This window comes from Amblyomma mixtum, chromosome 8, assembly GCF_055824585.1.
Source record: "Amblyomma mixtum isolate Tamu chromosome 8, ASM5582458v1, whole genome shotgun sequence".
Classification (NCBI taxonomy): Eukaryota; Metazoa; Arthropoda; class Arachnida; order Ixodida; family Ixodidae; genus Amblyomma; species Amblyomma mixtum.
Window position 1 is genome coordinate 91,076,901 of NC_143019.1, and position 15,569 is coordinate 91,092,469.

The window sequence follows — 15,569 nt, forward strand, 5'->3', positions numbered from 1 at the left end:
TAATTCTTCGACACACTTCCGCTCTGCCTGTCTAACTCATTGGTCATGCCTTGCAGTTCAAGTCCTGAGTGACTTAGCAAGGCACTGTCAAGCGCGAATCTCAGATTACTTAGGTATTCTTCAGTAACTCTTATCCCCAACTGTTCACAATTCAGTTATCGGCATAACTCTAGTAAACAGGTGGTCATTAGCACTGGTGAGATCGTTTCCTCATGCCTGGCGGCCTTCTATAGCGGAATTTTATTGCTGACTTCATGGATGACTATGGTAGCTGTGCAGTCGTTATGTATACCTTTCAATATTTGCCCATAACACTGTTCTACAGCATGACTCCGTAATGCCTGCACGAAAGCTGAGGTTTTCACTAAGTCAAATGCTTTCTCGTAATCATTGAAGGCTATATATAGGGGTCGGTGTGCATTTCTCTATCACCTGACTGATAGTGTGAATATGGTTTATTGTCAAGTATCTTTTTCTAAAGCCTGCCTGATCATTTGACTGAATTCTAAAACAGTCCTGACTCTTTTAGTGATTACCTTAATAAATACCTTGTAGGGAAAGGACAGTTAGCTGATCGCTCTGTAATTTTTCAAGTTCTTCACGTCTGATTTATTATGAATTCAGATAATGCTAGTGTTCTTTCGAGTTTTTGGTACGAACGAGGTCACAAGGCATTGCGTATACCGCGTGGCTAGGTTTTCTAGCACAATTTCCCCTCCGTCCTTCAATAAATTTGCTGTTGTCTCATTCTCACCAACTGCTTTCCCCCTTTCCATTACTCCTAAGACTTCCTTTACTTCCTCTTTCGTTGCTGGCAGGATGTCCTATTGCTGTGCGCTGCTGTCTTTCTCGTTAACGTTCTGACTACATTGGCTACTGCATAGATTTATGCAGAGCTCTTCAGCCATTTGAACTACCTTATCCATATTGCTAATAAAATTGCACTCTTTGTCTCTTAACGCATACATCTGGTGTTTGCTTATGCCTAGTTTCCTCTTCACCGCTTTTAGGCTACGTCCGTTCTTTAGAGCATGCTCCATATTCGCCGTATTAAACTGCCTGATGTCAGCAACCTTGAGCTTATCTAGTAACTTTGATAGCTCTGCCAGTTCTATTCTGTCTGTAGAGTTAGACGCCCTCATGCTTTGTGATTTCCTAATCAGCTCGTTTGTCTCCTTAGATAGCTTGCCGGTATCCTGTTCCTCTACCATAGACCCAAAAAGTGAAAGGTCTGGCCGCCTCCAACCTAGCTGTTTTGATAGACCACCGTACGAGGCAACGCAGGTCGTGGTCTTGGACACCACTGGCGGCTTGTTGATCCTTTCCGTCCTGCTGTCTAATAAATAAGCTATAGAGCATAACTACACTCATAACACTGCTAAATTCTCACTGATAAACACAACAAATTCAAAATAAAAGCAATTCTCTCAAGCTCTGCTTGGTTTCTATGTCTATTAGAATCGTTTATATGTATATCATAACCCTTGTATTCTGAATAAGTTCTGCCATTGTTTAAAATGCATATTTACAGTGCAGATATATATAGTCAGAACACAATGTGTACAATAAAATAGTGATATTCAATACGGATGATTTTTTTATTCACTGGAAATAATCAGTTAGGCATATTTGACAATCGACTCACTGCGAACTAACTTAGTAGCTTAAATTATACTTAGCAAGTGTTTGGCGTTGCAATAGGACACTATTGAGGCCCGTGTGCTTCGCCTGGTAGGAGGCGGTTCACTCGGCTCAAGAAAAGGGTAATTAAAGAAAGTGACTGTGTTCTACGTCGCGTCTTCGGGATAGAGTTCTTTGCTTGGCAGGACGTTAGGGTGTATGCACAGAACTCGGTCTCTATGGGGATAACTCATTGAGAAGCTTCCAGCATGGTCTTACTAAAATTATTCTATATAAAAATCCGTCCCCTGCAATTGTTTATTTCCCCTTTCCTGTCAAATATGAACTAAGGTTCAACGGCCCAGCTCCATACAGCGGTTCAGCTGCCATACAAAAAAAAAGTAAAGCCGGTCATGTTTCCTGGATTGGCGCAGGAAGAAACAAATCTCTCAGTCTGTACGCCGTATTTTTATCTTGTGTAATCAAGTGGTCGCAGTAGACATGGATGCGCGTGCGAGTGCGTTCTGCTGCGTTTCATTTGTAGAGTCAACCGGAGAGACGATACTCAATTTCTGTTTTTCAACAATGCTCGCCGCTAGCTGAAACGTAAACAGAGGAAAAAGAGGTTGCTGACGTGTCACCTCTGAGAACAAAACGATACTTCTGCACTGAAATATAATTTCCTACATCGATGAAGAATTCGAATGTTCAAAGGCAGCTTTATAATAGGTTTAGAACAGATTTCCCTGCTCGGGCCTCGATCGAGATTTTTTCTAAACATCGTACCAAAAATGGGCCTAGTGGAAAATGGAGGCCGATCATTGCTCCCAATTCGTGCCGGCCAGCGCAGACATTTATATCCCTAATTCGACATGTAACATATCTTACTTGCGAGGGAAAAATGTTTCAGCTAAGAATTATGCCGGAACCTAAAAATACGCTGTTCCAGAACGATGAACTGGAAGGACAGATGAGGTCATTCCGAGATATTCATTCTGTGTATCTGCAATCTTTTGTAAACATAATAACAACAACAACAACATGTAAGCAATCAGTGAAACGAGGACAGTGTAGTGGCTGACATCAGTGAGTGACAGGCACATGACGCCAAATCGATAGCCTCGCATCTTGGCTTTATAAAGGTTATCCTACTGGGCTAAAAAAGCTTATATAGTTAGAGATATTTCGGCATTCTACAAGCTCACCTGGTCTACGATGCGCCTGCTAATGATTCCGGCCAGCGTGCTTCTTTCGGCCTTTGTAGCCGCGCAGGTAAATGAGAAGCATCCTCATGAACCGGTACAAGCATTCGAGGTAAGTTACCAATGATACAGCTATGAATTATCTTAAGCGCAAACCACTCCTCGCAGGTCATCAGTGCTAGGATGTTCAATCAAGAACCACATACATCCCTTACCTTTCTACCTTTATTTTGTAGTTGTGACGAACAATTCTCCACACACCTCATATTCACTTTTTCTTTTATAGTGGTATGCTGGCAATTGACGTTTAGCGCCTTTCTTCCCATCTATGCAACGTCTCGCTTTCTTTCGATATGCAAATCATAAATTCACTGTTTTGCATGCAGCGTCCGAGTTGATATTATGAGAAATTTTAATGATGGTTGAGGGTGTCAATACTGGTTAGGGCCTGAAGCCGTGCCTACCACCAGTAAAACCCCCGAGGCACCAGTTTTTTTGGCTCAAATATATTACAAATAAGTTTGGCTTGGAGAGTTTCCTTCTCTTGACATTGCCACCGTGATTACGTGACGAGTATAAGGGAGCGCCGCAGTTATGCTGCATATTGTCAACTCTAACAATAATGAGATGTTTTGTAGCAAAATAATGTATATAGAGAAGAAATAGCCATTTCAGTTGGAAGCTTCCGTATAATTCCATTTATTCAATATCTCATTTTTACGAAGCAACTTTCACCTACTGCCTCATATAAAAGCCTCTAGTTGAACATCAAGTCCGATTAAGTGCTGAATATTACTTACTGAAGCGTCGCTAAAGACTTCCGGGGTCATTAGATGGCGTGTTTTGAAATCACCGCGGATCAGCTCCGCTCTTGAGCACCGTACAATATATGCGAAAAACATATCTCACCTCAAGAAGGAATCCATAGCGCATTTGTCTGGACAAGCCATCAGCTTCGGAGTGCATTCATGTTGCCATTCCCTTCATCGCTGAAAACTGGGTACGCGGGCCGCTAAACGATACAGCGCTGCGTGGTGCGCATGGTCTGCAGAATCGCGCTGCGTCTCCACTGTTGCCAAACCCAAGAGGCTCAAAACCTTCTTCCCGCTTATTACTACACATGGCGAGTTCGAACAAGGCTACGCTTGCCTGATCCTGTATGCAGTGAAATCTGCTTTTTACGGCCGTGCAGGCATGGTTAAAACTGTTTCCCAGTGCATTTGGTGGGCTTGACGATATTCACGTCCTGCCGATTTTAGCGCCCCAAGAGGCGGAAAAAGAAAGCGTAACCTATGTGTGCTGACCACAAGGCGGCTTTCATCTGAGCATGTGGTCTGTCGTAAACGTTGGCCGGAAATACATTATTTAACGAGTTATGTATAGTGACCGGCGTGCTGTTGGTTTCTGAGGTGGACAAAAAGAAGAGGATGGAGGCAAACAAATTGCCACGTCGCGCCCTCCTTTACAGAAGCCTGTATTGGCATAACCAATAGAGAAACGGAGCTGAAGAGGCCCCTTTCTGTCCTCTGCGGCATTTTTTCTTGAAGTCCCCTTTTCTAGGCTTTCAAGCTAATGCTTTCCGCGGAAGAAACAGGCGTGCATCGAGAGGACTTACACTTTGTTACGGAGAGGGTGGTATAATGGTTCGACAGGGTACCGGCAAGCTGGGTAAGAAATGCCAAAAATGGAAGCCTCTAACCCCACAGAGAGAATAGAACTGGCAGAGCTATCAAAGTTAATCAATCAGCGCCATTGTTTGGACATAAGGAAGTTTATTATGAAGGGGTAGCATAAAAGCGGTAACGAGTAAAACGGAAACGTAAAATCAGAATATGTGCGTCAAGAGAAGAAGAAGGCAATCTCATTAGCAGTACGAACAAAAGAGTTAAATTAGACGAAGAGTCAGTTCTACGCAAGTATTCACAGTAGGCAACGTAATCATGTCGTAAATGAGACAGGCATTAATGCGCAGCAATGGGAGATCTCAGCATCAGCAAACGAGCAAGTGAACAAAGCCTAATGAGCAATGCAAAAGGAGATGGCGGCTGGTGAGGATGAGTTAACACCAGCTCTGCTAGAGAGCGGAGGGAAGATTTTTCTAGAAGATCTAGCCATCCTGTGGAAACAATATCTTATGACCTGAAACATAAAAGATGCTTGGAAGAACGCTAACGTCCTCCCAATCTGATGAGGATGAGTTAACAGAAGCTCGGTTGGAGGACGCAGGGAAGATTCTGCTAGAAAATCTAGCCACTCTGCATATGCCTTATGACCTCAAGCGTAGAAAATGTTTGGAAGAACGATAACATCCTCTAATCCATAAGAAAGGAGCCGTCAAATACTTGAAAAATTGCACGGGGATCAGCTTACTGTCTGTTGCTTATAATGTATATCCTAAGGCAATCGCTAATAGAGTAAGGAAAACATCAACTTCAATCAATCACACCATCAGGGACATTTTCGTAATTGGTACTAAAGAATAGATCATATTCAGACTATTACTTAGACGATATAGAAAAGCGCAGAATATAACCAACCTGAACATACAGCCTTCAATGGTTACTGGAAAGCATTTGACTCAATGGAAACCTCAGGAGCCATGCAGTCGTTGTGGAATTATGGTGTGAAAGCGCCTGATGTTAAAATACTGGAAGATGTATATAAGGACTGCAATATTATCTTAATCCTTCATAAAGTCAGCAACAAAATTCCAAGAAGCAAGGGTGTCACTCAGGGAGACACGATCTCGCCATTGCTATTCGCCGCCTATTTAGAGGAGGTATTTGGAGGACTGGATTGCGAATAGCTTAGTATAAGTTTTATTGAAGAATACCTAACTAACCTGCAATTCTCTGCGGACATTGCCTTGCTAAGTCACTCTGAAGATGAACTGTAAGACATTATTAATTACTTACACGGCAGAGCAGAATGATTTGCCAAGAAATTAATATGCAGAAACGAAACTAATATTGAATAGTCTTGGAAGAGAGCTGCAGTTTAAGATAGGTTGTGAGGTGCTGGAAGTGGGAAAGGTATAAGTCTACTTAGGGCAGGTAGTGACCGCCGATCGTAATTACGAAAATGGAATAACTAGATTAACATGAATGTGGCGGAGTACGTCTGATGGGTTCCCTTAGACCAAGAACGGCAGTTTACTAAAATCCCTCGCGAGAAAAGTACATCATAGATGTATCTTACCAGTCTCGACCTATAGGGCAGAAGCATGCAGGCTGAAGAAAAGTGTTCAACGTCAGTTAAAGCGAACGCAAAGAGGTTCGCGAGAAAAAATTATAGATGTAACCTTATGACGCAAGAGGGCTGAGTGGCTCAGGGTAAACACGCGGATTAATGATATCCTAGGCGAAATCAAAGGGAGGAAATAGGCTTGAGCAGGGCATATAATTCAAAGTCAGGGTAACCGATGACTCTTAAGGGTAACGGACTTTATTCAGAGAGAGGGCAAGCCTATCAGGGGGCGGCAGAAATTAGTGGGGCTCATGAGATTAGGAAGCTGGGTAAATGTGGTGGCTGTTCTGGCGAAAAAGCGGAATAATTATAGGGATATGAGAGAGACCTTTTTCCCTGCAGTGGCCTAGACTGTCTGCAGCGGCAAATGATAATGATGATGACGATTTATGTTTATTGCCATACGTATTTTTTTCGCGTGGCGGGCCCTCTTTGGGCATACTGAAGACACCTGCAATGCCCATCGGCGGTGTCTCAGCTGTCCTTAAACAAGGTATTAAAATATACCAGGGTGCAATAAATATGCGAAACTTCAACTATATTGTTGATCACTGTGTGTAGGAAGTAAGCGTCTCAAAAAATTAGATAGCTTGAAGAAAATAAATGAAATCAAAATAGTTTTAACTACGGTGTTTTCGGGCAAAAAATTCCGGTGACAATTTATGCAGTGCTTTGAAAGACGTAAAATTGACAGTTTTCGTTCTGATACAGGCTTTGGATTATTTTTATTAGTTGAAAACAAAGCACAGGAAAGAGGATAGAAAGCCCACCACTAAGCATATTCACTAGCCTGCAAACATTGTAATTTCTTGCCTTGCCCTCCCCATTGCCCTTTGCCCAATTTTCCTTCGTGGGTATGTGCTCTGTCACTTAGAAGTAAAAAAAGAAACGACAGATGTGCTCTCAAAAGTGAAACTCCTGTACGTAGCTGCGTTCAATGTAGTCGCGAATGTGATAGAATGTAAACAATGTTGTGGACACTGGCCGTCAAGTTGAAATTCGTTCCTGCAACCCTGTCGCATCTGCAGAGAAAAGCGGACGTAGGGCATCGCGACAGCAGTATGCTGGCCGAGGCACTAAGTAGCACTTCTAGTTACTCAACGCTGCTCTACGTGTGGCGCCTCTCATCTGGTGTCTTCGCGTCCAAACGCCAATTCTTGCTCTTCAAGCTGGTGTGTTTAATCCGCTCCGACTTAAGAGATGCACTGCCGACGACTAGCAACACTGATTAACGATTCTGTCTCGATATCACTACGGCCAACCACGGCGCCCCTTGTTTTCCGCACTTGACGCGGCAAGGTCGGAGGCGCTACAATCATTTTTGCCGCCATCGTCCTCTGCTACATATTGGCCATTAACTTTTGCAGCACTGTCCAGCACAGCTATGTTAACGAGTTCCCCGTTGGACAACCCGGCTCTCCGGACGTGCAGAACCGTTACTAAGCTAAAGGAAAATGCTTCAACAATTGGCGTGAGCAAGGACAGTATACGTCGAACCGTACAACAATCTAAACAGGGGGCAAGGGGTCATCTTACGGAAATTGCAATCAAAAGCGTATATAAACCAAGTCAAATTAAGCTATATATTTATAAACTCATACGACTAGCATTGTGCCGTCTACCGGGGAGTGGATTACTTATGCCACATGATACGGATATGGCAGAATAGGGAAAAAATTGCGAGGACTCTTTGTAACTAAAGTATTGAGAGGCGGCAGTCGAGGACACTATGACGTGACGACTTCCGGTGGATGTGACGTTGCACCGTTCCCGTGGCTATACTGATACCCGAATTTAAACATCTTTCGGGAATCTTAACTGTTAATTACGCCTAATTGCACATTCTTCCGTCTAATTCGACACTCATCCGACGTTGTTTTTTCCGATCATTCTGCAAAGATTTTCACTAGACCGTGACGACTTCTGGTGGATGTGACGTCACAATATTCCCGTGGCTATATCGACGTCCGCGTTATTTGGACGCACTTTCAATGTTAAAGAAAACGAAAAAATCATGACGCATTCTTTGATATCACAGCTAACTTACGCCCCAGAGCTAATTACTACCCAACGCGTAACAACGACGACTGGTATGTGCCATCCTTCCGTACTAATTATGGTCGTCAAATGCTGCGACATATAATTCCAACTCTTCTTAATCGGCGCAATGAGCCCTGAGGACATAACGGTACGGTTTTTTTTCTTACTGCAAGTTTTTTCCTCCTTTATCCCGTTTTCTTTTTTGATGATTATCCTTCGTTTTCCATTTTTCAGTGTCTTTGAGCGTTGCGTGCTAACCTTGCGACTTACCTATCTATTATTGCAAGAGGATGTTCGCTAATCTTTATTCAATATGATGTTTACCTATGCACTGTAGTTTTTTTTTCTTTTTTTATTGTTCTGACCGCGTACTGTTGCTGCCGGTTTTTATGTACGGCGGTGCGCCCCTCTCTGAAGCCAGTCATAGGCTTTTTGGGTGTACCCCTAACATTCCTGATGTTGAAGTAAATGTATTTGTATTTGTATTTGTATCTCGACATTTCTGCGTATAATTAATGAATAATTTTTCTTGAAGCTACGAAACTTGGTTTCTAGGTTCATCTTTTCCTCCTCTATCTGAAGGAGCCACTGGTTTTATGCTAGCTTTTTTGTTCCCGAGTTAAACGCGTGTGACACCCTCTAATAACGGATGACAGTATGAGCCATTAAAGGCTTTCGCCTTAATATAATGACAACCAATAACCTCACGACTGGCAAATGGGAGGCGGCACTGTCCAGCTAACACCCGGAAGACCACCTTTTGTGATGAACCGCGCAAAAGCCACTCGGGTCTTTGAATAAGGGTCCACACAACTAACTGCGATTTTATCTATGCATTAAACATTTTTTCACGAATTCATGCGCTAGGGGATTGGCACGCATTTTTTTCTGATATTTTGTTAGATTTCCAATCACAACAAAAACTAAATAACGCACACATAAAACAAAAAATGATTAATTAGTGGTTTTTGGAACCCTCTACAATTTTACACTGAAAATTTCGACCGAAGAGCCTTACCGCAAAATGGTTACTTTTCAGTTTATATTATTACATATTTGAATGATACAAACAAGTGTTCCTTTCTATATTCAGTGGTGAGCAATATACTTCAATTAAGTTGCGTCCATTTACTATGACCAGCTATATTTTTGACTGTCACCTAAATTAGTTGGTCAACTGCTAGAATGGAGGCAGTCTATTGACTTCCGTCCGCACCTCCTTAAAGGTAGGTACATTTGCTATTAAAGGTTAGAGCTTATGTCACGTGTGTCCAGAGCTGGCTAAGTCAGTTTAAGGTGCGCATTAAGAAGGCTGCGCACGAGGCCCACACCTGTTATGAGCCACAGTAAAAAGTTGTCTCTTTAGTTACACAGTACATGCACTGTCCTTGCATCAAAAACAATTGTGGGTTTATTTTTTATCGCATTTAGTTTTTTTTTAAGATCCTAGTGCATTAAAAACACTTGTTTTTTTTTCCATTCTTCTTTCTCTTCCATCAGGTTGGCTATGTAAAATAGTGTGGTCAGGAGTCCCATCTCGTAGTACTGTATTAAGTTGCTATGTATAAACCATAGCGGGAAGCACGCGGCACCAGGGTGAGTTTAATTGTTGCAGAACAGTTTTTGACGCTCACGCGTAAAAGGCGGAGGAAGGAGCACCGGAGCTCATGCACGGCCCAGCAGATCAACCAAGAACAAGGAACTCAGAGCACAGCGCAGAACAGGGGTAAAAGCTTCTTCCAAACTGCCATAGTGGAAAGTGAATGCAGCACCTATGTAGGCTTACCATTACACCTATCCTACTGGGATCGTAACTCAGACGACATCTTCGTAGTCACTCCAATCGCAACCAACATAGATAAAAGCTCCTTGCGGCAAGCAGTGGAAGGCAGTAATATTCGGTTACCGCACTACATAACTGGCCCCAATTTAGTCCCGATATAACGGCAGAGACACAAAATTATCCTAAATCTTGAATTCCCAAAAAAGAACAATAGAGAGAAATATTTTGTCCAGAGGTAAAGGGAGCCTGTAGAAATGCTGGAAAAAAATCTGTTAGCGGTAACTATTCCCAGAAGCGTCCGTACCTTTGTAGCGAAAACATTTATTTATGAATTCTTTTTATCCACCTGATAGTTGGATATCTGCTGAGTAGGCCAAGTGCCCAATCACTCAAGTTATAAGTTTTTAAACAAGGTTTTAAAATTGGACAGTCCTGAAGGTAGAGGAGAGCTGAGTAACAAGCCGATAACTATTCTTCTAATTAAAGGTTTGTTGAGTGAGTTCTACACATGGCAAAACAATTGGTCTAATGACGCGCTGCCGCGAATCATTTGCCCCATTTGGTCGGCTTTGATGTTTAGAACTGAGACCAGTTAGATGCCTTCAATTTTGCAAGGCTAACTTTCGGTCAGTCGCTAGGTAGGCGACTCCGGGAGGGTCTTTATGACAAGGTGATGAGCGCAGCAAAAAGAATCCGGCGCCTCAGCACCTTCGTTTAATGATCACCACTTTTGGACGGCAGTGCACGAGTGCTGCATGAATAAATTCCTTCTTGCTACGTCGGGGCTGACTGGCTCCACTAGATTTAACATTTTTAAATTCATGCGAACAGTTTATTTGATATGTAAGGAGATTTCAATGGACATTGCAGAGCGTGGTAGCAAGATACAGTTTGCCATAGTAGCAATCTGTCGGATGAAGCTCTCCGAAAAAAAGCTTCAACCAGTTTTATCCTCTGGGTATCACACTCTGGCTTTAATCTGTGCTTGTATCTCCGCTGTTGCACAGACGATCCGCACGCTGAAGCATGTCTTCGCGGTCTTCACATCCAGCGACAACCCGAAGTTTAAATGCCTGGTTTCCGACGCCGTCCGCTTCGACCCAGTTCACATGCTGGCCACCTACGTTTGGAGCCTAAAGGGTCTGGACGGCACCGAAAAGTTAGTACTTTCTACAACTTCACAAAGAGTGTGGAGCTTGAGATCAGATATATTGTACTATGAAGGTTGCCTGGCAAGATATGGTAACCATAGATTTGTATCTTAAGGACAAAATGATAAAACCAATCATGGTGTTTAATCAATCGCGCAATGATCTGAGCGCGTCACTGTGGTTGCGTGACACCATGTGCATTCTTAACATTCATTTCTAACTGCAAGACTAACCTAATAAAAAAGGCCGTGTGGGATCATTCTCCGCATTTCTGGACAAAAGCGTTTTTGAACGGAAAGTACTAGTTTACGAAAGCATTTTTTTTTTCACTTATTCTGAGATTTTGCTATAACTATCAACATATCGACCGATTTTCCGTCGGCAGGCTTGAATTGTTTTGCTGTTACAGTTTTTGCTGTCGTCGAAAGCGTCCTCAGTACTTTTTAAGGCAGACTTAACTGTTCGACGCAAGTGAAGGAAACACTCGAAAAGATTTTGCTGAAGACTGGCCCTTACCTTCAATGTTTCCTTAACAGCAGCTTACAATATTCCAATTGTCAAAATTTTTGTCCATGAATGTTGAACAATTGCTGCTGATTATTCAGACACCATAGTGTTTAGAGGCCTCAATGATGCATTTTATTTAAGTGCAGGTCTTTTAGGATTTAAGTTAAAATATTTACAGCCAATATCTTTTCACTTACGAGGAATTACGTAAAGAGGCTATATCATTGCAAGAAGCAGAGTTCTAAAAACTTTCTGCCGTCCTCACAAGTGTTCAGAAATCTCCAAGTATATTGGCAAGAATGTAGCGGAGGGAAACAAATGGATGAATAGCGAGTAGAGTTCGCAAACAGTGCTGGAATGAACGAATGATATGTAAAGGCAGAAACAATCTTCAGAGTAATAAAGCAAGGGAGCCGTGTACTTATATACGTTAGATAATTATTATCAATATGAACATCACTTACGAGCGCTATCCTGGCTCAGAATCAAAGCACAAGAACAATATTCACCCCAGCACTACTAGTGATGGAACTAGTTAATTTTTTTATTAAAATAATCTTCGCGCTTCTGTCGCGTTTGCTTCTCTTTGATAGGAAGACTTCAAAGTTCGACATATCACCTGGAAGCGCTCCTGATCAGCTGACATTCTTTGTCGATAATGGTACGTGCAACTTTGAAGTTGTTGGCGAGGAAATACACTTCAAATCATTATGACTAAAATATTTTTCTAAGAGCTGTTATTTGTTGTGCCTTGAAATGTGGCGTTTACCAACGCTACAAAAGCCCAGGCTGTTGGCTTTGCTTAGAACTACTAGTAAGGCAACCTAGTTCAATTTGATTTCTCGTTACAATATCTTGAAAACTACGTATTTTGCGATGGTCGGATACGTGGGGGCTTAAGTTGGTGTCGGCAAGTTTTATGCGCAACCGATATCCTTTCATGCCAACTGAGCAAAATGTTACAAAAAAACGAGGCGGCGTTGCTGGCATAGATCTTGAAAAGGTTGTTTACAAATTTCCATTGAAAACAGGTGCGATCTAACCATAAGGCTAAAGTGAGAATCTGCGCGGTTGTTCCGCAGGTATCCTTCTTATGTAGCAAGTTTCCGGTTGCGTGGTACAATATTAAAGGCTTTTAATAACTGGTTTTTGGTAAAGTATACATTTTCAAACACCATATTTCACACTGGGTATTTCAAAAGCGTGGTACAGACTTCGGCCTCAGATACTCTTCTTTCAGCATGCTATAAGACCACTGAGAGCGTCTGATGATCAAGCCTGCAACTCATAAAGAAACAGAAACCAGAAAAAAGAAAAATGCTAACCACCAAAAACAAGAAATGCTGAAGCCGCTTAAAAAATTAGGTTACACTTAAACGTTTTTGAAGCTGTAAGGAAGCGCACTAAGAACTTGGGTGGGAAACCGCGCCCGCTGCCGAGCGCCGAGTGTGTAGGTAAGGGCACATTGTTTTGGTCTTAGTTTTAGCGGCCGGTAACACTTTTTTTTTCACAAGATCTGTTCTTTTCGATCGTATTCTGCGAACCTCGTAAGCCTGTCGATGAAATATTTCCACAGTGAATGTAATTTAAATAGTACTTTCTTCGATGAACCGACTGAGTTAAGAGCTCTCGGGTCAGCTTGTTTTGTTGTTATGTACGCTTTTGTCGTCATAGATTTAATGAGCAAGAGTGCAGAATACAAGAGAAGAATGTAAATAAGCATGAGGATGACATGGTGTTTGTTTCGCATGCTAGCTAGCGGCCGCATTTTGTAAATGCTTGGCTCCTTGTATATAGAAAACCTGCGCACTTCTAACCGCAATGAAAGTGCTCTTGCAGCTTACAGAGCAGTTTAAGCAGCCTTTACTTGTACATTAAACGGAATGCATTTATGATTATGGCATTCCGTGCCTTTTGTTACGGTTCCTATGCTAAACTAAGTCTTCTGCGAAAAATTTAAACCTCACCTCACGCTTCAATCTTTCACGAAGATATGTGTTGTTTAAGATAATAATCAGATTTTCCCTTATTTTCAGACTACTCGACACCATACACGGCGTACTACAATTACAGCAACTACGAGAACTGCTTAGTGGCCACCATTCCGTACGAAGGACTAGACTGTAAGGTCTAGTTTGAAGAGCAATGAATGAAGAATATAGGATTCATTATTTTTTTCGAAAACGCGACGCACTGACGCCATTTAAACGGTGGCAGGTTTCATACTATGTTCTTCTCATGTCTATACTGAGGTCAATATATATTCTAAAGTTTATGTAGTTTATTGCACTTTCTTCCGATCGAGAAGATCCAATATGCTGTGGGTAGAGGCTGATCGAACTGAGGAAGGATCACAGGGACCCGAAGCCAGCTCGGCAATGCGACAAAAAGTGTAGTAGTGTAATGTGTAATACTTAGATAATTGCGTTCTGTCTTTGACGAAATGCATATAAAATAATCAGCAAAACGTTTAGATTATAAACGTCGTGAAACAGGTTGTATCTAAAAGAACAATTCTGTAAACCAGTATGAACTTCAAATTTATGATTTGCTGCTCTTATATATACGCAACCATTAGGACAAGATGACACATTTAGAAAAAATAAGCAGAACATTGAAATAACGTGTAGGCTCTGTACACAAGGGTGTTTGTTGACTCCGGCCGACTGGTGATCTTCACAAACGGACTGAACATTCCTTTATTCAGTTCTACATAACACAGAACTTTCGAGTGTCGACTTAATTTGCGCATTTTAAGAGCAATTCCACAGGAATGGAGCAATATTCCACTGGCTCAATATATTCCAATATATTTAAATATTCCAAGCAATATTCCAGTTATTTATTAGTGCTTTCCTATATGCCATTACGTCCACTGAACTAAAAGAATTTGAGTTCCTTGCCGAAGTTTTTATTCCTGGAATTTTCTGTTCTTGCAGCAAAGGCTAATATTTTAGCCTCTACTGTTCATAAATTTATTCTTATACAATGATGAAATCAAATAATGTATTTAGAAAACAGATGACATAAGTTTTGGTATTGTAGCCTGAATATTTAGTCAAAAATGTTCCTCGTAAGGCAGAAAATTAATAAACTTATTTTTAATTTACATCTTCACGGTTCGATGTGTTTCAGAGTAGCTACGCTGGCCTCATGCACAGAGACGTTGCAAGCGGCAAGCAGACTGTTTTTTTTTCTCTCGGAAATTAAATACGCGCAAATAAAAATTTATCTCTAACTCAGCCTATCATCCCGCACATAGAAATCGCTTAAAGCTCAAGGTGCTTTTCTATAAGATGCTCTCATTTTTTAATAGGGTATAAATTTATTTCAATTAACAGTCAGAACACCAATATTTAGTGGTTGAATTGAATAAGGGGGTTAGGCTAAGATATTGGGGCTCAGTAATTGTGTGATGGTCTGCAGCTCTGAAATATCTAGGCTACTGAAGAGCATAAATGTTTTCTTCTCTTCCGCTGTGTACACGAAATTTCCACTGAGAGAGTAAACTTTAGAGCCAAAGGCAGAATATTATCTTTCTTTTAGAACAACCGCTTCACAAAGCTTGTGTAATATCATCTCTTTTTTTCTCCTTTCAGTGTGCATGTTGTGGGCGGACCGCACAGTAGCGGCCTCCATCCCTAAGGACTGCGAAGAACAGTACGAAGACACCTGCGATGTCAGCTTTCCAGACTACGATCAGGACATCTGCGATGTTGCAGACAAGTAACCGACAGCGGTGGAGATATCTCACATATTAGAAAGACCGGCTTCCTGTGAGTCGTGTTCTGACTGCATTGCTTTTCATGGTTTGGAAAAATAAACATATCACCAGTAAAAAGGATATGGTGAAGAGTTATTAATAATCCTTCTGTGAACACTAGCAGTTATGGGAGATGCATTCTTCCTGCAGTGGGCGTAGCCAGCTGAAGATCATGAAGGTGATAATGATGATAACGCAGCTGGTGTTCGAGGGCAATTTTTACATTGTTTACAGACAGTTGAACTTGGCAAGGATTA

The 15,569-nt window shown here is 41.7% G+C and overlaps 1 protein-coding gene across 1 annotated transcript; it reads left to right on the top strand.

Moving 5' to 3' along the window:
• The first annotated feature begins 2,835 nt into the window (after window positions 1-2,835).
• On the top strand, window positions 2,836-15,279 carry LOC149333479 (uncharacterized). Its single transcript, XM_089557734.1, has 5 exons — window positions 2,836-2,934; window positions 10,899-11,050; window positions 12,143-12,210; window positions 13,586-13,672; window positions 15,149-15,279. Exons 1-5 carry the CDS (start codon window positions 2,836-2,838, stop codon window positions 15,277-15,279), a joined length of 537 nt encoding a protein of 178 aa, XP_089413860.1.
• Window positions 15,280-15,569: the final 290 nt, after the last annotated feature.

Coding starts and splice junctions, on each gene's coding strand:
- LOC149333479 (XM_089557734.1), top strand. CDS start 2,836: ATGCGCCTGCTAATGATTCCGGCCAGCGTGCTTCTTTCGGCCTTTGTA. Junction 11,051..12,142: donor GGTCTGGACGGCACCGAAAA/GTTAGTACTTTC, acceptor TCTCTTTGATAG/GAAGACTTCAAAGTTCGACA. Junction 13,673..15,148: donor TCCGTACGAAGGACTAGACT/GTAAGGTCTAGT, acceptor TTCTCCTTTCAG/TGTGCATGTTGTGGGCGGAC.